We start from the raw sequence: 25,425 nt of genomic DNA on the forward strand, positions 1-25,425 counted from the left end.
ACGTCTCCTCCAACAATATGTTCTGAACGTAATTTCGACAAAACTGGCCAGATGATTTAAGAGCTAAAATTCTGTCAATGAATGTTAAATTTCAATGAGATTATCAACACTTTTTTTAGGCAAAGATTGTTGCCAAACTTCATTTTGTTTAGAACAAAATTAACATAAATAATTGTCACAAGAAAATTTTTGCTTTCAAGTTTTGAAAGATCATAATTTATTTTTCGAGGGTTCCGAACCTTCTGGACCTCTATCTCTATAATTAATACTACGGTGTAAGATAAGGTCTTTTAATATAAATCGTATACCTGATAAATTTGTAAACTTTCTTAATTATGGATAAAATTATTGCGAAAATATAAATGGAATATTTTGTTTACGCATTATTCGAATGGACCCCATCCAAAATTTTTTTTTTTGAGATCTAGTAATATTGGTGTTGTAAATTTTTATAATGGTTCTGCTTAAGTTCTGAGAATAATTTTTGTAATCCCTGTAGGGCTTACAGGTAAACGTTTAATTTATATCTAGTAATTATATATTCCTTTCTTCTGAAACTAATAAGCTCGATGATCCTCGTTTCAAATCACCAAGTAACGTTAAAACTTACCACTTACTGTTATATTCGCATTTTACATCGAAATTTATAGCTTTACCTTGGTAGTAAAGTAAATAATTGATACATCAATTCTGTAAGAAATGGTAAAGAGCATTGAAAAATAGAAATTAAAAAGTAATGCATTCAATTTAAGTCAAAAAAAAATCGAAATATGTGACCAAAATGAAAGATACCTTATGTTAAAATTGTCTTGGCATTGTCTCTTACTTCTTTTTCAAGTGCTTTACTAACTAATTAGCATAATCAACAAATGACCGTCAAACAAATTCTATTGTCAAAGTTACGATTAAAGTTAACCGAGTTACTAACAATCCAACCAACAAAAAATGCAAATATGTAGAGTCACGAATGGGGCCCAACAATATAAGGAAAACCTCCATTGTAATGTCATTTTTCATAATTGTGGGCAGTTCTTCAAGATATGAAAGAGTGAGTGAACTTTAAGAGAGGAAAGAGGAGGAGTGGTAAGGCAAGGGTGCTGGTAAGTATGTATGAGTATATTTATTGAAGTTCATTTGAATGAATTGAAACTTCAATGGATAGTTGGCGTTTTGTCCAAGTGAATGCAATGAAGCGAACCAAAATGGAGGGAGGAACTTTGCTTCATCTTCTGCTTATTGTATGTACATATTATTTGTGGGTCACTAAATTCGCGCGCTGTGGCTAACCGGTTTCATGGCTCCAAGTTGCTGCACCAAAAATGTTACTTCACTTTACCAGACTCCAAGAAACTGCAGTTTCTTTTGCAGATTATGTAATATGCCGTTGGTAAATTGATTTTTTGTTTTCACAGCTGGTTTTTTAAACAGCGCAACGAAATTTTTTGCAGCGTTTTCTTTTTCTTTGTTACACTATTTATTTTATTATACAAACTTAGAACCAATAATTTTGTACATATGTAACCCCCAAATATTATGGCCCACTCTAAAGATTTATTACGAACTACGCCATTTTCTGTTCAATTTGTTTCTTTTGAAGACCCTCAATCCGCAGACGCTTGGACATCTCGTGAGCCACCAGCATACGCAGACGCATCGGCACCAATTTCATAAGTAAATACTAGAAGTAAGGATGATAAATTCAATAAAGTTAAATAAAAGGTATTTCTCACTTCTACACTCACCTGCAAACTATGCGTCCAAAAACCATTTGTCTCACTCGTTTTACCCAATGTGAATACCGTCCATTTGGCATAGCTTTTGGCATTTGGTATCAGGAAGCCACCTTGCATCACTGTATTCGAGTAGGCATTCATTTTGGTTATCACAAACATTGGCATCACCAATTGTACTGTCACATTATGTTCGGCCAATTCCATTTCCAATGCCTTCGTAAAGAAGGTTACATATTTCTTTGTTGCCGCATAGACAGTCATGTTGGGCAAGGGAGTAAGTTCCGAACCAGAGCCAATGTTTACAATGGCTCCTCTGCGGGCTGATTTCATCTGTCCAACTATTTTGCGGGTCAACATGGTGACAGCTCCAATATTCACTACAATCAGATTCCATAGAACATCTTCGGGCACTAATTCCAAATGATCGGGATGCTCATACATCATGCCAACATTGTTAACTAAAAGTAAACGTTTCAAATTCGTGAAAATAAAAAATAAATATAATTTTTAAACAAAAAATATTGCACTATGGCCTTCAAAATTAGTTCCCTTTAGATTTCTGGGACTTTAATTTAAATTTATAAATTTTCTCCATATAAATAACTTAATACTAAATTGGTAATACTTAAGTTTGCCATATTTGCCCATAAATTACTTTATCTTTTAACTTAAAACTTATTAAACTATTAGGATAAAAAGTGTCATCCTAATACATATAAATATCATTAATTTACGTATAGAAAAAAAAAATGGTAAAAATTGTCTTTTTCTTTAACTTTTTAAACAGAATGTTTTAGTTTTAAAAGACTTATACATTTAGTTCAAGACTTGTCAAATCGATACATAATTCTTCCTAGGTAAAAGCCAAAACCCATATAATAAAATTATTTTCTTTTTGTTAATAAATCTATATTTATCAGCTTTAGAATTAATAAAATTTATTAAGATTTAAGATTAATATATATTCTTCCCTAGGCTTAAATCTTTTGAAATCTTTTAGGTATCTTTTAGTTAGTTTTTCCCTTAAAATGCGCACAAAGAATGCAAGCAGAAATACTCTATACCTATTCTATTAATGATGAAAGTAAAAATAACAAAAAAAAGAAGAAAATATTACTAAACAAAACTACTAATTACTAAACACGACTACTAAGTATATCACCTAATGGCATTTTAGACATAGTATTTACTTGTTTTTAACGTTGGAGGAAATTACGAAAAATGGAAAAATTATATACTTTATAACACAAATAAATATTTAACTAAATATGTAAATTATAGATTACTTGGAACTAAAATACTAAACAGTATTTTCTCAGTAAGTGTTTATTAGCTAAAGTGTGATGATAACACATAATGCTTTAAATTGTTTTAAAGGAAAAATAGTTTTGCAAGTTGTGACTTTGTATCCGATTTTGCATTGCTAGCAAATAAAAATATAACTAGGAAACGTTTTCCTCGTCTCTTAGTATACACTCTATCAGCAAACAAAATGAAATAGTTATGTACTCGTTTAATTGCTTCAAGATCAATGTCACCTCTTATCAGCTGATGATTATTCCATAGCCTATGACGACTCCGATGCCGATGCCTTGAAGCCGGCGAACAAGGTAAAAACACACAAAGGTTAAAATGTAAATTGCTGAAGCGCGTCAAAGCGTTTATGAGTTTGGCAAATAAAACTCCCAAAACGAAATAAAAATGAAACATATTTTGTACTTGAAAAACGGCAAAGACCAAAACCAGAGACCATCAGAGACAACAAACTCTTCGTCTCGCCAATAGACCAAAAAAAAATGTATAAAATCTTCATTATAATTGCAAGCAATTATTGTTGTTGGCTTTCTGACATTGACAACATTAGGTAAATGTGGTCATTTGGCTACTGTTGACAATGAGTAAGCGATTTGGCAGTTGTAGTCAACGCCTTCCACTCAAACCATCCAACTACATATAGAAAAAAATGTTGTATTTACTCACCCAATATGCCCACTTCGATGCCAGCCAATTCCCTTTCGACTTCTTCGTACGCCTCTCTGCCCTTGGTAAAGTCGACAGCTATCCATTTTGTTTTCACTTTATACTCACTCTCTAAATGTGGAATTAAAAGATGTTTTTTTTGTTTGCATGTTTATTGTGATTATAACAGATCAGAGATCAGAGTTTTACCTATCTCATTGGTCACTTGGATCAGCTTCTCCTTGGTACGTGAAATCAGAACCAGATTGAGGCCTTGACGTGCCAGCTCCCTGGCATATTCCTTGCCAATGCCATCGGTAGCCCCGGTGACAACTATAAAGGAAAAATACAAAAAGTGAAAGGGTAAAACACTTAATAACAGGATGGATCAACAAGTTGTGGCCACCAAAGCAACTCAAGCAAAAGTCAAATGATGGGCATATGATGATATGAATTTTTAGACTTTTCTGTTAACATTTTGGTGAACATTTTATCAAAATGTATAATAATAGAAAACTTTTGTATTCAACATTATGAAATAACATTCTTAATAATGTGTGTTTTTAAAGAGCATTTTAGACTATTGGGTTTTGAATTTTATAAAATAACAATTTTTTTTTCTTACTCTATGTATTTAGATCTATGTATTCCTGTAGGATCATCTAGCTTTTAGGCAATTTCTCGGTTTGAAGTCATATTCAATTTAATTTCTTAATCGTTTTGGAATTGAACATTGAAAAGTTTTTTAGGTTGATAAAGTGAATAAAATGTCAAAGATCTTTAAGGTATGCAAATGAATACAGAACTTATAACAATTTTGATTCTAAAACTACACATTTCTTCTCATTTAAAAAGCTTTAGTTATACCAAGAAACTTTCGCATAATCACTTACTGAGGTCTAAAATCATCATATGCAATATTAATAATGTAAATTTGATGTGTATACACGAGGCCCAATAGGAATCTAGAGCCCAAAGCGAATACCAAAATCGAATTCTACGAAGAATTATAAGAAACTTTTACTAAGAATCACAGTTTTTAGGATTTTGATGCTATTAAGGTGTATTTATTGAAACTAGGAAATATTGCTAACTGCACAAACTTTATATTCTATATATTCTATATGAATCTTACTACTACCCCAAAATGTTAAATGAAATCATTATTTTATAGTTTTTTGTTTGTAATAAGTGACCTAGTTGAAAATGTTTGCGGTAACTTCCTGGTGCTATTTAGACCGAAATTAACATTTCCTTGCTAATTACCAAACCAAGCATTTACTTCTCTACGAGTCTCTGTTTAAATCACCTAAAAGCCAAACGACCATTAAGAAGCACTGGTTGGTACTTACGTAGAAGTAGTGAAAAACCTGCTTCATTGACGTTTTTTCTGTGGCTTTTGTTGTTGTTGTTGCTTCTGTTGCAATAGGCCACAAGCAACCAAGTGCCAGTTGGTTGTTACCAAATATTTGTGCAGCGGAAACTTGGCCAAATAACTGGCAAGAGTCAACAACTGTTTGCGTGTTCACCGATAATTATTGAATGTGTGGCAAATTTGCCAAAAAACAAAAGTCAAAATATTTTCATTTCAATGATTTAATCAATCATTTGAAGCATGACAACTTTGTAGATTATTCAATTAAGAAAAGAAAACCAGAAACAAATATTTATGTAATAATTTCTAAAGGTCAAGAAAAAGCAAAAGTGAGACAAACATAAAAACACAAAAATAGAAAACGAAAAGAGAACAGAAAGCCGGTTTTTGCCCCTCTATGGGTTGAATGACTTTTATTTGCTCTACTAACGCAAAGCAATAAACCAGAGTGGCGAGCTTAGAAATTATGCAAATGACAAGGTTTGAATACTCTAACAATACTTATGTCGGTTTGAATGGTGCTAAATATATTTTCCCAAACCTATCAATACTTATGAAGTGATCTATTTGTTTTAATTTTTGATTTTTAAAGCTATTTTCAATCACTGTGTTGCAAAATTCGTACCAAAATGAATATACCCTTTTCTCAAAAAGTCATTGTATGATAAGCAAATACTTCCTAGACATTTGTAAACAATTCGAAATATAGATTTTTAATTCGTCTGTTGCTAAGAATATGTTTGTTGCGTTTTGTTTGTTTTGGCGTCTTTGATTGTTAAGCAGGCTTCTCTTATCAGTCTGATAAAAATATGTTAGACATTGGCTCAATGTTTCGTACTTTATTGATAGTATACTTTATGAAGTAATCATGATGACTTTCGTTTAAAATTTTAGAGGTCAAATTTTCTATACTAATGAGTCAGACAAAAAGCCTATTTAATTTCATATAAATTTGATGTCTTGATGGTATAAAGCAATATTAATATATCGATCAGTCAAAGTCTGGTTGACTTTTTATCGCTATGATAAAATTTAGAAGACATTTAGCTAGTTGCTTTTCAAATCATATTTTTATATTATTCTTTTTTTAGAATTTCTTTAAAGTTTCTCTTAAAATGCTCACGAAATGCAACTTTCAACAACATTTTTATTACAAAATTATCAAGCATAAGTTTGTAATTGCATTATAAAATAATTGTGCAGCAAAAGGAACTATTGGTCATTAACCAATTAATGAGGTGTAAAAATACAAAGTAATGTTAGGAATAATACTACTTGTTGTTGTTTTGAAAAAAAAAGAGAAACTAATAACAATATGCAGTCATGAAAAAATTTCTAAAAATGTACATACATATATACATAGAAAATTGCTTAATAATTGAAGTTAAAAATCAATTTTATTTTTTATATTTAGGGTCATAATTATTAACCCATTGATTTTTATAAAATTTTCTTTTAAATGCTAAACTAAACTTCAGTAAATCAAGTTCTCAAACAAATCTTAGAAATTAAAGATGTATTTCAACTAACAATTTTTTGAATATTTGACTAATTGAATTTTCTTTGGATATTAAAGAGTTTTTATGTTCTTATAACAGATAAATTCATTCATATATTACAAGTTTTTTAAACAAAATTAGTCGATCTCACATAAAAAAAATGTAGTGAAGTATATACGTAAGTGTAAGTGTAAAATGTTCTAACTAATTGAACTTTTTTCTGAGCAAAGATACAGTAAATTAAGTAAATTTTTATTTTTACAAATCTTTATAGATAAAAGATCATCAGACCTATTCTCGCTAAATGGTTTTAAAAAAAGAATATTTCTGCGTAGTATCACTTAATAAAAAGCATACTTCCAATAAATTATATCTACATATGTATATGTATTCAGATTTTCAAATACCAGCGAGGGTATAATAGAATGTATGAGATATATGTAAAGCAGAGAATGAGACGATTTCCAATCGTGAAGTTTTCACTGAATCCGCAGTCCGAAATATTTTATGCACTATCTAAAACCTTGCGATTAATAAATCAGATAAACTTTAACTATTAAAATCCCCTGAAGATGATTTTCTACAGAGTCCAAAATTAATTGGGAATAAAAAAAAACCGAAATGGAACTAGAGCCAACAATATTAATAATATTTGAAACATTTTAACCACATGTAGGTACATAGATCTAAGAAAAGACTCCCTAAACAGAAAAACAAACAAAAACTCAGTTTTTGTTTCTATAAAAAACTTGATATGTATGTCAATAAATTTTAATGAAATCATTCATTGAGTAATTTCATAATGACTAATAATATATTCTTAAATGTAAAGAAATCGAGATATGTATTTACGTTATTTGTATCGAAAATAATTTACGTTTGGCTTTTTATTATAGCCTTGCCCTCTCTTACTTGTGAGATGCTTTTTTTACGTCTTGTTTACTGGTTCAAATGTAAAAATGTTAAATTGTACATAATATTAAATTGATTGCGTTAAATTTATTTACTTTGCAAAACGCTTTGACAAAAGCTTTGGCCTTTGCTTCTGTATCTTCTTTTCAATATTAAAACATTTCCAAATGATACTCGAAAAAACGTGCTTTAAACACTCACAAAACTCACTGTTTACAGGTCGTTGAAGTTCACAAAACGGAAAACGAAATAATATGCAAATATTACAAAAACAAAAACGTATATGTAAAAGACTAACTGAAAAACACAACACACGGTTTTAGGCTCGTTATGACTGCGACTAATGTGAAAGTGTGCGGTAATTATGTTAATTTTTTGTAAAATTTGATTATTGATTTGCACTTACCTGCCCATTTGCCATATTTATCCAATAGAGTTTGAGGCAGGTTAGGTTGAAAATATGGTTCCAATAGTGCCTTGATAATGCATATTAAGGACTTGAAATTGTCATAGAGATATGTGAGAATTGCCAATGAACCGATCGTATAGATGGCCAAAGAAATCAATTGCCATATGAACGCCATGCGTAGAAGATTACAAATGCTTAGTTCCAAATTTGCTAGCTGCATGATTATGAATTCGAATTAGACACTTTATATAGTATGTATGTATGTATATATATATCGATATGTGGATTATAAGTATTATAATTTTGTTGTTTTATATTTGCTTGATAAGGCACATAATACTTATATACAGATTGTCGGCTTATCACTCAGTTAAACATTCATAAACACACAACACTAAACTAAACAAAGTGGCACTTTTTTTCTGCATTTGATTTTTTGTTTTTATATTTTAATTGTAACAGCTTTCTCTCTCTTTATTTTCGTTAACACTATCCCGCTCGCTCTGGTTCTTTTTGTATTTGTATTTTCAGTTGAGGTTACAGAGACAGCACAAGCTGCAAGTTTGAGCGTCGATCACGCACTGACTGAACCATTCAAGGGGGAAACTGAGCTTCATCAAAAGCCGCCTGCCACCATTTCGGACAACGTTTTTTGCGTTTATTTTTCTTCTCCTTCTTTCATTCGAGTTTCTTTACAACAAGCGCAACAAGCAACAATTGTAAAAAAGTTGCTGGTGTTGGGTTTTCTATACCCTGTAATGGATATGGCAAATGGGTATATTCAAGAGATGCCATCATCAAAGTAGCTTATGAACTAATCAAAGCAAAAGCAATCGTTAGATCTAGGGATCTAGAGCTAGGGCTCCATTTGTTGCCTTGTTGCACTCAAGATTGCAGCATTTACCGCTCAACTTTTGAGTTGCTTCTATTAATTTGTCTCTGGGGACGTTAATAATAAATATGCAAACTACAGTAGAATCCGGCTACAACGACTCCGCGTCCGTCCGGTTATAGCGGCTAAAGATCGATGAGTAATTGGTTGGTCTCAATACAACGTTATATGAAAGGGCCTTCGGTTAGTACGTCTTCCGGATATAACGTCGAAAATCGTTGGTCCCTTGAGCGTCGTTATAACCGGATTCTACTGTATGTGGATATTAATCATTCTTTTTTACCTAAATAGAGTTCCTCTTTTAAACATTTCAGATTTCAAATAGACATGCAAGGACTTTTTCCAAGTTCCATAATTTTAAATCTATCTTAAAATATGCCACAAAGACATTCATCCCATTACGTTTCTAAAGAGTATTTCAAAGTCGACACCTCCGTCTAATAAACACTGAGTACCGATTTTTCTTCTGTTTTTTTTTCTGTGACGGTTCATTATTTCATAAACTTGAGGTTTAGGAAAAAAGTTGGTAGTTGGGTGTGAAAATTACAAAATCTCAACATTTATTTGACATTTTTAATACCCCATGATGGCTGATGCTACTCTTTCCAAGTTACTCTCCCTTTGTGGTTTGTATCTTTCTGTATTTGTACCGTGTGTTAAGTGCATAATTAACTCACTTGTTTTGTAAATTATGGCGTAGAACTAATTTAAAACAATTAACTAAGTACAAGCAAAGTCGAAACGAAGGGAAAATGAATCGTGAAATTGTGTGTTGACACGCCAAAAAAAAAGGTAATGAATATTTTTCACTTTTTTTTGTTTTACAAAATTTAAATTTGTCAATCTAAACAAAGTGCTCTGAGATTATTTTAAATTTATGACAATTTGTCTTTCGAAAGTGAATTAAGTAAATTTTTACTGAAGATCTATTACTGTTATAACGTGTCGGAGGAAATGGTAGTAATGGACAAAAAAAAAAAGAATTAAAGGTAACATAGAAAAATGAAAGTTGAAACCATTTTTTGTTTATTAAAGGGAAAAAATTCTTTGCACTACTTTTAAAAGAAAAATTTGAAACTGAACTTTGGAAAGCATTAGTAGAAAGTTCATATCCTAGTATGTTGTTTCAGGATAAATTAATTTATTTGTTTTATTCAACATAGTCTTTTTTATATTAGTTTTTTTTTTTTTTTAATTTTTTTGGTTGTGAAAATGTAGAATTCACAACCATTAATTGTTTATTTGTTTCGAAAATAATGTATTATGGACTTCAAGTCACTATTTAATAACTTTATTTAAGTGATTAGCACTTTCCGGCAGCAAAAGATTTTAATTTAATTGAATTTTTAGTAATGTTTGTACACATTTGGATTTTTTTAAATACCCTTGGATTTGAATGTATTTTTTCATTTATTTTAGTTGTATTTGTTTTAAGCTGTCATTTCGGCAACCATATAGACACTTCAGAGCAAATAATACAGTTAATTTGTTCGAAAAATATAAACATTTGACTAAATATCCAATAATGTACAATGTCAATTGTATAGATTGTCGAAAATGCCAACCGATTTTCACATGTTAATTGCTGATTTGTTTTAGTGATATATTTTTTTACTCTGTTTCACAGAAATACAAAAGATATCGACTATCTAAAGCTGTTTATGTCGGGAAATTAGAAAAACATTTTCCAAGTGACAAATGCCTATTCCCTTAAAATATTTGAAATAGAGCGCACATTTTTAGAATAAGATTTATTTTTAACTTTAAAAAACTTCTATACGAACTTCTATCTTCTCTTTTACGAAACGAATTGAAACTTCGATACAAATCAAGTTAAATTTTGGGAAAGAGAAATGTAAAGTTCATTCAAGAAAAAGTCTTTCTTATCAAAGGCTAAAATTAATATGGGCAAAAAATGGAAACACAACAAGTTATAAATTTAGTCCTACGAAGATAGAATGATTTTTATTTTTTTGTTATTTTTCCGTACTTGTTTTCTTCCAGCTGTTGGAAAGACTTTCTAGCACAATATTGATTTGCAGACTAACCAAAATATTCAGTAAGTAAACTTTATTCTTTGTAAAGTTTTTGAAAGCTTTTTGGATTTTTAAGGCGAAAAGTTTTCGCTTAGCAAAGTCTCGAACCGCCTAAAAGTGGGCAAACTATTTGGTTTTAGTATTTCGATCAGCAAAAATTTTTAAAGCTACTCTACTTCTCAAACGCCAGGGTATCAAGGCACTTGCAGCATTCTGCACATGATGCCAAATGTAACCAGGTGTATAATCAACTCCATCCTTTAATTGATTGACTGCACTGCGGGCATATTCCTGCGCGGAGGGTATCAATAGTCCACCTCTCATAATGCGCTTGGAGTAGCTGTTGATTTTGGTTACCACAAAATTGGGCGACAACAATTGAACCTGAATTCCATAAAGAGCTGCCTCTAATTGAAGGGCCAATGTAAAGCTTCTGGTATATGCTTTAGTGGCAGCATAGAAAGCAATATTCGGTATTGGTTGATGTTCCGTTCCAGAGCTAACATTCACAATGGCTCCCTTGATTTTGGCCACCTTCATGCGATGGAAAAAGTAGCGTGAAAGTTCGGATACAGCTACCACATTGGTGTTTAGAATTTCCAAAGTATCCTGACGAGTCCATTCGCAAACCAAACCAGGCAAGCCCATGCCAACATTGTTGACTGTCAATGCAAAGAAATTTCATCTTTGTTAAGTGTATTTTTGGTTTGGTTTTTGAATACTTACCAAATATGCCAATAGGCAATTGGTCCAATTCGTTTTCCAATTTCTCATACACCTCTGAACCTTTGGCAAAATCAGTTATAATAATTTTAGTTTCCACCTTAAATTCATTTTCTGTAAAAACAATTATATTTTGCTATAGTTAAAGAAATAAACGCTTGCTTGCTTTTCTCACCGATTTCGTTTGCCACCTTTTGTAGTTTCTCCTCATTCCGAGCTATCAGAACCACATTGATGCCTTGTCTGGCCAGTTCCTTGGCATACTCCTTGCCAATGCCATCACTACTCCCGGTTATGGCAGCCCATGAGCCAAAACGCTCTTTGAGACTGAGTCTTTTCTGGGGATCGGACAACCAACGAATTTTGAGTAGTCGGTATGGCGCTCTCAGCTGTTCGTAGAGATAACAACCAAGTGCGTAAAGCCCAATGATCGAGAGCAGCCTTGATAAGGCGTCGAGCATTTTATTTTGCTTTAAAGTGCTCTGTTGCCTTTGACTTTCATAATCGGACTGTTTTCTAGAAATCATTTACGCTTTAGCTGTGTATAAACAAAGCATGAAAAACATTTAGTTCCGATTAGTTCGAGAATGGGAAGATTCGTCGATATATGATCAAGGTAATCCGTAAACAATTTGAGTACACTTGTAAATCTTAGTTCGAATTAGAGACATTATAAATTGATTTATCACTTACAATATATAAGATTAAAACGAACACAATATAAACGGGCAATCCGTATTTTTAATTAGATTTTGCTCTCTTATTTTCTTTACAAATTAAGTACAGTTCAGTTAGAAATAACAAGCGCCTGAAAGTAGGCAATCTATTTGTCTTTGGCATCTACTATATTAGCAAAAAGCTTCACAGCAGCCACAACACGTACACGCCAGGTGAACATTTCGCTTACGGCATTCTGTACATGATGCCAAATGTAACCAGGTGTTTCATCAACTCCATCCCGCAATTGATTGACTGCACTTCGAGCGTATTCCTCTGCCGAGGGTATAAAGAGTCCACCGCTCATAATGCGCTTGGAGTAGCTGTTGATTTTGGTTACCACAAAGTTCGGAGAAAGCAATTGAACGAGAATTCCAAATTTAGCAGCTTCGAACTGCAAAGCAACTGTAAAACTACGGGTATATGCCTTAGATGCACCATAGAAGGAAGCAAATGGTGCTGGTTGCTTTTCAACTCCAGAGCTAACATTCACAATGGCTCCCTTGATTTTGGCCACCTTCATGCGATGGAAAAAGTACCGAGAAAGTTCGGAAACAGCTACAACATTGGTATTCAGAATAACTGAGGTATCCTCACGATTCCACTTGAAAACCGGACCCGGTAGGCCCATGCCCACATTGTTGACTATAATGAAAATCAAATGCTAAGTTCAGGACATTTTCGGATCCAAATTTACTTACCGAAAATGCTAATTGGCAGTTGATCTAACTCCATTTCCAATTGATCATATATTTCGATACCTTTGGCGAAATCCGCTATTATAATCTTTGTTTCCACCTTAGATTCATTTTCTGAAATAGAAAAATATTTTAAAAAAGTTCAAACTTAATGATAATGATTAAATGATTAAGCAAAATAATAATAATAAAAAAGTTTCAAATCATGATGACAATGTCTAATATAAATATATTTCTAACCTTTTTGTATTTTGATTCTTTTCCTGATAAAAAATTATATATTTAGCGTAAGCTAAGAATAATCTAGATTTAACTGAAAATTAATGAATATAAAAATTAAATTTTTCAATACACCGATTATATATTAAAGCCTAAAAATTATGATTAAATGACTATTTTACTAATAAATTTGCAAATCATGATGACAATGTCTAATATCTTTTTATTAAAACAACTACATCTTATTTGCGATTTTGATTCTTTTTCTATATATTTAGCATAAGCTCTTCTAGATTTAACTAAAAATTAATATTAACATTAGATTTTTTTTATTTTATGATTGTTAAACGTTTTTTTTAATGAATTTTTCAAAATAAGTACAATCATTTTATATTAATCACAGTCCTTGTAAGTATTATTTAAAAATTTCCATATATCAATTTTTATGTTTAGTTATGTTATCTAAGCAAATCTAATGATTATGATTAAATGACTATTTTAAAATCCAAGTAATAATAATGAATTTGCAAATCATGATGACAACGTCTTATATATACATATTTTAATTTTTTTTTGTATTTTGATTCTTTGCCTGATAAAACTATATATTTAGCGTAAGCTAAGAGTAATCTAAATTTAAGTAAAAAGTATTCAATACGCCGAGTATAATTTTTACAAATTTTTATCGATAACTGAAACTGAATTGAACTATTTTTTATTTATAATGATCATTTTATAAATATTAAGGGGATTTTTATAATGAATATTTCTAAATGATTATAGTCATTTTATAATAATCACAGTCCTTGTATGTAATATTTAAAAAATTTCCAAATAACCATTATTATTTTCAATTATGTTATATAATAAAAGCTAATAATTATGATTTAATGTAATAACAAAAATGCAAATCATGATGACCATGTCTAAGAAAACTTATTTTAAACCTTTTTGTAATTTGATTCTTTTTCTGATAAAACTATCCAGTCCTGCATAATACTATAATAATACTAATACTAATTTTTTATTTACTGCCAACAATCTAGTACTGCAAGAGGGACTTCTCAAAGGTATTTTTATTTATTTTGAATTTACTCAAAGTTTTTTTTTAGCAAAGCATATTTAAGTCCCATAGATTTATAAGTCATTTAATTCCCCGTAAATTTTGCCAGTTCAATGTTAATTTTACAAAGCGGATAATATAAAACATTATAGACCACACAGGATTGTAAGCAGTTTACCAAGGTGTAAAGTATTTCTTAGCAATGCAGGTCATATTGACCCATATGTGGCACCCAATAGTCGTCAGCCCTTGCACTCTTAGATGATAAAAATTAGTTTACTTGCCTCTTCATGGTTGACTTTACTTTTATTTTTGTTAAATGTCTTGTTCAATTGGACTCACCAATTTCTTTAGCCACCTTTTGCAGTTTCTCTTCATTTCTGGCGATTAGAACCACATTGATGCCCTGTCTGGCCAGTTCCTTGGCGTATTCCTTGCCTATGCCATCACTACTCCCAGTTATGGCAGCCCATGAACCAAAACGCTCTTTTAGACTTTGTCGTTTGTGGGAATCATCAATCCAACGTACTTTAAGCAATCGAAATGGTGTTCTTAACTGCTCGTAGAGATAACAACCGAGGGCATAGAGCCCAATGAGTGTAAGAAACCCTGATACGCAGCAAACCATTTTTTAGTTGTGCTTTCTTTGACTGCCGGCAACGAACTGTGTGATATGATGGTACTTTGGGGTCTAGTTAATCGAACTTTTCTACTTTTGCTTGTCACGTATCACGGCATAAATTACACAAATTCAATTAAAAGGTGTTCGACATGACGCCGAAGACCGACCGAAATGAATTAAATGACAATTATATTCGTATTGAGAAGTGCGACAACTAATTTTGGATATTCTATTATGGAATTTTCGAAATGGTTTGTTTATTGTCAGTGCTTGGAATAAAAATGTGTAAATTATAGACAGAACTTGGGTGGTTTGATCGGTACATTGTGCTAGTTATCTATATGAATAGTGGCAAGGTCAATTGCTCAAGTCGGCAAGGAATGATTTGACTTAATAACAAGCCTAAAGTGAAACGAAAAATCGGCTACAGTTATCACTATAATCTGCACTAAAAATTCTTAAATTTTAATCATAAGTAACATCAACAACATTCTACTCGATGCGACAATTCATTCCTCTTTAGCGGCTCAATGACATCATGGCCTTTTTGCCTTTTGTCATTTTGCCAGCCAAAAGAGAAAAAGAAATGCACTCCCCACACATGGGCACATATCAAAATTACAGCCACACACAGCATGCTTACATGCTTAGAAAGACAGGATTCATAAATTAGATGGAACCCAGAAAACCCATTTTAGGATTTTACAAAACGCTAAGTACAACACACACACACGTTTGCACATACACACGCACACACACCCCTCGCTGGCTAAACTGACAGGAACTAAGAAAATCAGGAAACGGAAATTTTTCAGCAAAGGCAAACACAAGACTCGGGAAAGCATATACATATATAAATATATATGCGAGGTGAGAATGAAAACTTGTAAATATTTTAAATAATCTCCCAAATAAGCATTGTTGGAATAAATCAGTTGAGTCAAATATTTTTTAAAATTAACATCAAGACCATTCGAGCCATTCCCCGGTGTTGAAATTAAGTACTAAACTCAAAAGAAATATCTGAAACTTGTTGTTAAAGTCTAAGTTAACATAAAATTTAACAAATTTATTAAACGCTAAAAAAAAACAACATTTATTTGAACAACATTTTTATATGAGTTCTAAATGAAATATTTTCTTAATGCTAATGGCACTTATTTATCTAATAAATTCTAAAATGTATGTAGACAATGAAAACTCTTAACTACACTATTATTTAAGAAATGGATTTTGTTGATGGATTAATTTATTTAAGTCAAATTAGCACTTATTCGTGGTTGTGTAAAGTTTTTCTATTGCAGTTTGCTAGTTTAAATGTGCTGGTACCAAATCTTCTTTCAGTTTTTTTCGCATCAGCTAATCTTATCATTATTTTTTTAGAGGATAGAGGAAAGATAGTCCTATCCTTCGATGTAAAATTGAAACTTCCACAACCATAGCTAAAAGACCTTGAAATCTAATATTTTTATACAATCAACTTGGATGACATTTTACATTTCTAATTTGTATTGACGGCCTAATTTATCGCATAAAAATATATAGATAATTATCCGTCGAATAAGCTATTTTGAGTAAATATTGATTAAAAAATATTTAGGCTATATGAGATTTTACTCTTTATTCTTCTTTGAGATTTAAGGATGGTTTATTTTCAGATTTTTAGATAAGTTTATTTGCTGCTTTTGCATTATCATTATACTGATAAAATACAAGAAAAACAAGAACAGTTCCTCGATTTGAGTAAAACTTTATGTCCCCATCTCGTATGGTACTCAATCCCGCCCGCCAATTCTGTTGGTTGATTTTGTGAAAAATATATTTGCTGCCATTTTTCCTAGTTTTTGGCCTTCTTTGGCCGCACATAAAAACCGCATTTATTCAAAGTGTCAAATAAATTCATAGTTTTCTGGCGAGACGAGAAGAGGGGAGGCATTGCAAGGCGAGGGCGTTGCCAGCTCTTTGCTGTTGGCCCTGTTGGTGTTAGCCAACTAATTAAGTCAAATGGGACCTCAAAAATTGGTAGCCAAAAAGTATGCAATGGCATTTGCAAAAGCATATGAAGTGCTGCTGCTGCGGCTGCAATTCATTTTCAACTTATGCTAATCACATTTAATTGCTTTTTAAGCTAACTTTACCCGCGACTGTTTCAGGCAAATGATTTAATTTTAATGTGACTAACACGCCTAGACGGATATTAAAGCTTAAATTGTCTACAAATACTATTACTAAGTACATATGTATAAAGCGACTAGGCAAAAATATATTGCATACAAAGTGGCGCCACACACACTCAGACATATGCCAAGTAGAAAAGACAAAAAGAAAAAAACAAATAAATAGAAACAAAAAAATAGAAAAGTGGGCGGAGGAGGTGGATGCTCGATGGGTGTAACAACTGCAAAACTGGCGCAGTCATTGTCAAGAAAAAACACACAACAGTCAAACAATTTGAATTATGTTTTGCAATTTGTACATCCGTTTTGACTTTATCCTTCCTCATCCACACACACGATGTCCTTGTTTTCGTTTTCATATATATGAGGGAAATTATTTGCCATTCGCTGCTTTGTTTTGCTCGATATGCCTCTGGCAGTCTTTATTTCATATTCTTACATACATATATATTTATTATTATTCAGTTTTTATTGTGGTTATTATTGCATTTGGCAAACTTTTTAATGATGTTCTGGAAAATATATTTATGGAAAATGGTTTGTATTTTAGGCTTATTAGAATTTAATCAGTACAAGCTTAGTAACTAAATGGCAAGCATATGAAACAAGTGTGTAGTTGCTTCGATGGTATGATACTTTATAGTGTTAATAATTAAGATTCTGCGATTAAGGTAAATTTAAAGAAACAAATCATCTGTAAATCATGGTAAAAGTGGCAAACTAATAGGATTTTTTGTAAATTTTTGTAAAGGATTTTCTCTTAACTACATCCTAAAAATGAACTAGAACTGTTATCTGAAGTTCTTTCTTAAAGAATTTTGAAGAACTTCGGTTTTAAAAAATCTCTTCATAGATATTTTTCCTATTTTGAACATTTTATAGAATGTTTACATAATAAGCTAAGACATGCTACATGAAATGATAATAGAAGTTGAAGCTTTTAGACAATTTGCTATAATTTAATAATGTTTCTAATTAGAGTAAATTTGAATCGAATGTTTAAATAAGCAAGGGCACAAAAATTATGCAAGAATAATTCGCCATGGCAAAGTTTAATATCAAAAATAATTTAAGGTTTATAACTTAATCGTTGTTAAGAAGTTTTAATATATTTTAACTTAAGAATCAAATCTACGTATGCTAAACTTGCCATTTTCAGTTTGCTTTCAATTGAGAATGCAATCGGCAAATGAGAAAATCTGTTTTGGGAACACATCCAATTTTTGTACTCTTTCTAAGGGCATATTAACTTTTCTTAAGCGAGTGCAATTCGTACAAAAAGTCATTGTGTATTATGTGACGTCTATGTTCTTTTCAGTTATAACTTTGATACTGTACTTTTCAGTTACAACAACAACTCTGAACAAACTCTTACCTACTTTGAGGTCTAAACTTGTACTATGTTTTATAACAGCTAAATAGTCAATTACAATCGAAAGCATAATTGATGCAATACAATCGAATAATTAAGTATAATAATTCTTAAGAAATAGGGTATATTCTTTTCGTGTAGTCTCAGCTTATACGAAGGCTAATTTAAAGTGTAGCAACATTAGCACAACCAAATTTCAGCAAGTGACTCTGTTTTTGTTTTCCGTTTTAGCTAATGACTTGAATTAATTGCCCTTGTCTTTTTGTGCATTCATTTTTACTACTCTCTAATCTCTGACATATCGTTAAAGCGCATTTTTGGCATTGTCTTGCCAAAAGAACACTGAAGAGTCCTCAACTAGAGGGGTGAGGGGTTAGGAAGAGGCTTAAGGATGTTTACGTCAGGCACTGAATTTTAAGTAGAGGCTGACTGCGGCAATACACCAAAAAAAATGTACCAAGAAAACTGCAGATGGTGAAAAAAAAGAGTTGTCAAGTGAATTCGTGACAAGAAGGACTTCTTTTTTTCTGGTTTTTGTTCTCCCCCCTTAAATGGTGCATGAAAATTAGCAAGTTGTCTGTCTGCGGTTGAGGCCATGGCTATTATGCGGCACACTTTGAATGGCAACTGCGAGATGATTCGCAATTGGGATTAAAGAGTTTTGTTATTCAACAGTTAATTAGCAGTTTTGTTTGTTGTTATCTGGAGTTAACTTTTTTTTTTGTGGCCATAAAACTGCAATCAGTGGGAAAAGTTATGAACACCTGTTAGACAGCTTTAGGCAAAACATACACAAAAACGGTGATACCATAGCAGAGGAAAATAGGAAAGGATGCCATAAAGAATGACTAACGAGGACGAGGACCAGCAGGCAAGTGTCGTTTTGAAAAATTCAAATTCTCGTTGCCAATAAAAGCCAATAAAACTCATAAAATAACTCAAATAGCAAAAACCAGTAAGAGGAAAAGTGCCCTGCTCTCTCTCTTTCTCTCTTCTCTTTGTTTCCCTCCTCTTTCAAGTGTTTTTCCCTGTAGCAGTATTGTTGCGGTTTTTTCTATCCATTTTTTGGGGTGAAGAAATTTTCTCCTCTTGGTACTCTGGGTTAAAGCAATATGATGCTTTGTATATCTTAAATGCAGCTGCACTTCACTTTAGCAATTTTTGTCATTTGAATTTCTTTTTCTTTCCTTTTCCTATTAATATAAATATAGCCAACTCGTGCGACATGTTTTGAAAATAGCGTCTACACCTGTTGGTTATATGTCGTTGCAAAATGTTACCGCATCTTTGCATTGGGCAAAAGTGAAGTTTTGCATTGAGTTGAAAATGATGAGGATGACTTGGCAATAAATATAGTCAGAAGGTGACAAAAAAAAATATACAACATATTATTAGTCCTAAAAAGGGAAGCATTTTTATTTAGATTTAAGCAAAAAGTCAATTAAGTATACAAATTATATAAACATTTTATGTAAATATTTTTCAATGTTATTGCACAACAGTCTACTCTAAAATTTGTATACTTCTTATTTGTATGTTTCTTGAATTCATTACTTTATAATAAGTTATAAGTGTGAAGGAATTATAATCTTAGCTGTAAAATTAAATCATTTGGTTAATTTTTAAGCTCTTTGAAAAGCTAATGATGAAATGGAAAAACTTTTAGATTGAAAATGTGAGACTTGCACCTCTTAAGTAAGCAATTTTTTCGTTCTTTCAGACTGAATAATAATTCCTCTGAATTGAAGCACATATGGTTAATTTATTCTTAATACTTTGTTGTTCATAAACTACATAGCCATTTTTAAAAATTACAAAAAAATATTAATTTCTTAATGTCTTAAGAAATATAGTCTCCCATGACTAAGACATTTCGATTCATGCATGGACATAAAAACCAATCCAATTTAAGGTATTTTCTTTTTATTTCTGATGACAATCTTCTTGTTTTACTTGCACAATCTCATTGCCACTTTAGATAAATCTGGAGAGATAACTTAACCTTTATATATGTACATTGTCCATATGCATGTGATTCCTTTCGACACAAGCATAAATGTTCCCATAAAATTTGAATCCAAATGAGGCAGTAAAAAGGACGAGAACCAAAAACTAATGAATGCAAATGGTCAACAGGTTTCGATGCCAATCAGAATAAGTGGATGCACTTTTCCACTACTTGTGTGCTCCAATGCTCCATAGCTTGACTAAACACTTGACTACTTTGTGTGAGTTATGGAAACGATTGTCGAACTGGTGGAGCCGCCAATGGAACCGCCAATGGACCTGCTAACACTGGTGGCGCCAGTTTACAAAAATCATTTTTATGCATTTTTGTGCGGAAAAATGTTTTTGTGTTGTAAAAATGTTTGTTCGTCCGCGCTAATAAATTTCTAATAAATGCATGTTAAACAGAGAATGCCACAATGTAAAAGCAAAAAATACACTAAACAAAATGCGAGAACCACCTTTAGTTAAATTTTTTGATAAATTTCTGAAAGACAATTTAAACTAACGTAAAGTGAGGTTCAAGAGCTGTCAATTGCAAACTGAAATACACGTAAAAATTGTTCTACAAAACTTAATAAAATAGATTTTAAAATTAAGAAATTCAAAACAAATATGTATAAATTTTGATGAAAAGGATTATATCACTTAATCGATATATTTAAAATTTTCAGTGATGGCTATGAAATTAAAATTTTATAATTAGTGACTGATTAGGAAGAATCTAAATATATGTAATTAATTAGTCGAAATTAAAACCTTAAAACTTGTTCGATTTGTTAAAATTTTGTGCATATTTTTTCATGTTCGAGGTTTTTTGAGAACAGTTTCAAATTTACCTAATTTGTTTTTTATTCTCCTCTAACTTTAATATAATTGTTTTTTGGTTGTTCAAAAAAAATATATATTTTAGAATATCTTAAGACAAAATCTAGTGTAATGGAAATGATAAAAAATCTTTAAAAGGTAAATTATGGCATAAAAAAATTTAATAAAGTTTATTTTTTAAGTTCAAGTAGGAAAAATGTTGTTGGGAAAGTTTCATTGGTTATTATTTATAAACGAAGTTTTTTCCGTTATTCCAGGCAGCTGTCTTAGACATTTGGTTCAGTACACTTTTTGAAATCATCGAGAACAGACTTAATTCTGAACAAAGTTTACAAAATTTCGCATTCTGTTCGCCTGGCTTCACATTTATCCTTTATAATTTTTTTTAGTACGATTTTGAACAAAAATGTTTATTAATTTCAAAATGTTTATTAAATATTCAAAGTGTAATGTCATTTTGTCATAATGTCAAAATTTTCTGACAGTGTAGACGGTTTTGGAGGTGCACAGCGATGAGTCGTGTTAATTGACTGGCGATTATGTTGCCATTAATGGGGCCATGTTGTTGGATTTAGTTAACCCCCTCAACAGCAACAACAAAAACCAAAAACTGTGGCAACAATGCTCCTATTGCCACACGTTGACCGCAGCTGCACGTGCTGCCAGCAGTCAAAAAACAAGAGTCCGCCTTCTTTTCCCTTTCCTCCGCACAACAAACACAAACACACACACATTCTTTGATACAGCCGGTTGAACCTTCTTCTTGTTGCCATTTTAGGAGGAACTGCTGTTGCTGTCGCCGTATTTCCGTTTCCCAAAAACTAAACGTTTATTTATTGCTCAAACAGCGCCAAAGGACAACAACGTTGCTCACACCCATTGCCGCAGACACATGAAAAAATTCCTGTGCCACTTCAACTAGACAAAGGCCAAGCCAAAGATAAACATACGAGGACCCCAACACACACACACACACACACACACACACTCACTTCAATTCTCATCCACATTCTCGTCTGATGCCAGCGAATACAAAAAAAAAAAAAATAAGAAAGAAAAGACACGATGCCAAAGGATGCAACACATCTTGATTTTTGCCAAACAAAACATTTTGTCGAGCACTTGCTTCCCTTCAAGGCTTCTGACTGAAATGGTCATGGCTATAACTGTATTTGGTTATGTTAGTCACGTGGCTTTTTACTTGCTTTTTGCCAAATTGCTGGGCAGTTGAAGGGGAGAAAGAGGACAGGAAAAAAATGCATTGAAATGATTTGTTTAGCTTTGCTTATAAAAGAAACTAAATAACCGCAAGATGGTAACATTTAGGAAGAGTAACTAAGTATGGACACAGTTATTCAATGTTGGATTGGAATCGTTTGAATTTTTATTATCTTAACCTTAAACCAATTTGTAAACGTTTTGGAAACACATAATTAGTCTGTTGTTATTGTTGATCTGATGATCATTAGGCATAAGACTCAAAGGAAACAACGATTTAAATTATTGTTGAGAGATAAATTTAAAGTAAATTAAGATTTCAAATGTCATAGGAAATATCTATCTGGTTGGGACACTTAGCCAGTCCCACTTATTTATTCAAACTTTCTAATTAATACTCTTTCGTTTTTTTGAACAGTTCGTTATACTCGCTTATGCGATTTATTCGTTTTGAACTATGTTGTAAGCAAAATCATTTTAATTTTAATTTCTAATGTTCTAATAAATATTTAAGATAACCAAAATCGAAACACCAGAAACTTTGGTTTTTGGTATGATGTTTAAACAGATGTATTATAATACAGATATTTCTATTTATGTATGTATATATTGTCTCTATATCTGAAAATACCGATTTTAAAGAAAAAAAATGATAACTTAACTGCATATAATTTTCACAAGCTCCGTTTTCTAAATGGATCATTTACACATTATTTATTAAAATGTTTATAAGATTATTAATCATTGTAATAGTGATTTTACTAAAGTTCTAATAGGCAAGACAAAAAAATATTCAATTCGGTTGTCTATTATCTGAGAAATTCGAATAGTTAGAAAAAGAACAATAACTTATCCTTGGCTAATTCCCTTAAGAATGTAAGTAACCATATATTATCTCCATTTTTCTGTAGTTGGGATTAAATTGGTATTCCTTTTTTTTGAAGTAATTGAGAATTTCTCAATGAGAAATTTAACTTTACATTTTGACATTAAAAGATACGATGAAGGGATCTTAAAAAATCTTTTTGGAAAAAGTCCGATCAAAAAATTTAGATTTTGGTCTCGGTAATTTTAATAATTTCTAATTAGGGATTTATGGCAATTTCATGACACCTTCGATGACTCACTATTGGGGTTATAAAGAGTGTGAAAAGTTAATAAATGGTTCGAAATATTGACATTTCTGACCCCTCGGACTCGAGCCCACCAAACCATGTTTTAATTGATCAAAACATGAATTAGGTTTTTACCCCATGAATTTTGTTGCAATTTGATCAAGTAGGTTATAGTAAATTTTATAAATCTTCGAACAGGATTTGCATCAATCAATTTGTTGGCAAGGTAGGGCCCCAGAATCAGTAACTGAATCAAAATCAAAGCATTGGCAACAGTTAAACTTTCCCAATTTGCATTTGCCCTGATTTTCGCAAGGTGCCACTGGTCTGAGAGAGGCAACAGCATACACCGAGGGGGCAGTTTGATCGAATCTCCACAACAACAAAGGCAACAACAAGGTGCAGTTCAGTACACTGAATGCAAATGCAGAAAATGCAAAAGTATTTTCGCCATAAAAACACTTTGTGCATTCAAAGGCCACAAGCACATTGCATTGAAGATACAAATTGAAAGAAAATTGAAATTAATATGCAAGCGGCGTTTCATTTAACCTGAGTTAGTTGAAGTTTAGTTTTATTCTTTTGTGATTCTTTTTGTTTTATTTTTTTGTTTTTTGTTTTTCTGTCCCCCAGTTGGCCGATATATTTATTTTAACAGACATTTTTCTGGCGCTAAACAAGAAAAACAAATAAAAATGTCAGAAAAATATTCAAATGTTGGCATCCTGCTAGGGAAATGGAAAGAGAATAGAAAACAGGAAGAAGAAAAGGATACGACAAATTTCCAAATTTAAATGGCAACATTCTTTCTACAAAAAAAACAAAACACAGAAACACATAAATCTTAGCATATGTGCAATATCTTTTCGGAAACAGATATCTTTGGGCTTAGGCCAAAGATTTTTAACCCTTGCAATTTGATTGGTCATTTGTATGACTGAGGAACAAAAATATAAGATATTATAAATTTCAGAAAGTAGTCTATATTATAGAGTTTAAAAAAAATTTAAAGAAAAGAAAATCCTTTTTACTTAACATTAACAAGGAATTAAAATAAAATACATATTCTCTGACATATTTTCCAGAATTAGAAGCTTTGACAATGAGCAATAGAAAGATAGATTATGTTTGAAATCTTAAGTGTTGTGTTGTCCGAAATGTTAAATAAATAATAAATAAATTATGTAAATAATAATAAACTAACAACTTACTGAGCAATAAATTGTAAGCTCTACCCTTAACAGCCCTTTTTTGACCAATTTTGAATCCATTGATGTCTTAAAAGCAACCGATCAAGTGCTCTTTGCTTCTTGATCAAATGATTAGACCCATTTAGTAAGTGTATAACAAACTGACTTTAATTGCCTTTTACAAAATTTTCAATTGTTTTTCTATTGGCTTCCTTCTTGAAGTTTCTTTGGCTTAATTTACCTTTCCTTTCTGTGTGTATGTCTGACTGTCTTTTCTCTTCCTTATGTCTGTCTAACATGGCCCTGCCTGCTAGCCATCTCACTGCCTGTGTCTGTTTGCTGCCGGCAAACTTAATGACCTGAAAACTTTTCCGATAATGTGGGTGAGAATTTTGTGCGGGCTTAGGAAATTATCAACTTAACACAAAATCCGGCACCCAAAAAAAAAAAAATAGAAAAAAATATAAAATAAATGGCAAGCGTTTAGGAAAATTGCGAAGTCAACTAGGAAAACCCTCTTTTTTTTGGGTTACCAATTTCAAATGCTTGACAAAAAGTGTTTAAAGATAAGACTGACTTAGACAATTAAGGGTCTCATGGCTTACTGAAAGGTAAGTAAATGTTATTTGTCAAGGGATTACATATGTATAAATTAAGTGTA

The 25,425-nt window shown here is 31.7% G+C and overlaps 3 protein-coding genes across 4 annotated transcripts; all 3 read right to left on the reverse strand.

Moving 5' to 3' along the window:
- Window positions 1–1,455: 1,455 nt before the first annotated feature.
- Window positions 1,456–10,787, reverse strand: LOC6643586 (inactive hydroxysteroid dehydrogenase-like protein 1). 2 transcript variants are annotated; one of them, XM_047010972.1, is made up of 6 exons: window positions 10,770–10,787; window positions 7,885–8,101; window positions 3,903–4,025; window positions 3,714–3,824; window positions 1,743–2,191; window positions 1,456–1,678 (listed from the first exon to the last, which is right to left on the reverse strand). In XM_047010972.1, the coding sequence occupies exons 2-6, from the start codon at window positions 8,060–8,062 to the stop codon at window positions 1,562–1,564; spliced, it is 978 nt and encodes a 325-aa protein (XP_046866928.1). In that variant the 5' UTR covers window positions 8,063–8,101; window positions 10,770–10,787; the 3' UTR covers window positions 1,456–1,561. The 2 variants fall into 2 exon arrangements, with proteins under 2 accessions (XP_046866928.1, XP_002066337.2); XM_002066301.4 differs by lacking the exon at window positions 10,770–10,787 and adding an exon at window positions 9,457–9,585.
- A 62-nt stretch (window positions 10,788–10,849) lies between these two features.
- On the reverse strand, window positions 10,850–12,033 carry LOC6643587 (inactive hydroxysteroid dehydrogenase-like protein 1). The gene is made up of 3 exons (XM_023176432.2): window positions 11,714–12,033; window positions 11,542–11,652; window positions 10,850–11,477 (listed from the first exon to the last, which is right to left on the reverse strand). The coding sequence occupies exons 1-3, from the start codon at window positions 11,997–11,999 to the stop codon at window positions 10,942–10,944; spliced, it is 933 nt and encodes a 310-aa protein (XP_023032200.1). The 5' UTR covers window positions 12,000–12,033; the 3' UTR covers window positions 10,850–10,941.
- Window positions 12,034–12,259: 226 nt separating this feature from the next.
- LOC6643517 (hydroxysteroid dehydrogenase-like protein 1) lies at window positions 12,260–15,107 on the reverse strand. The gene is made up of 3 exons (XM_002066303.4): window positions 14,578–15,107; window positions 12,957–13,067; window positions 12,260–12,900 (listed from the first exon to the last, which is right to left on the reverse strand). The coding sequence occupies exons 1-3, from the start codon at window positions 14,861–14,863 to the stop codon at window positions 12,362–12,364; spliced, it is 936 nt and encodes a 311-aa protein (XP_002066339.1). The 5' UTR covers window positions 14,864–15,107; the 3' UTR covers window positions 12,260–12,361.
- Window positions 15,108–25,425: the final 10,318 nt, after the last annotated feature.

Source organism: Drosophila willistoni, assembly GCF_018902025.1.
Source record: "Drosophila willistoni isolate 14030-0811.24 chromosome 2R unlocalized genomic scaffold, UCI_dwil_1.1 Seg200, whole genome shotgun sequence".
Classification (NCBI taxonomy): Eukaryota; Metazoa; Arthropoda; class Insecta; order Diptera; family Drosophilidae; genus Drosophila; species Drosophila willistoni.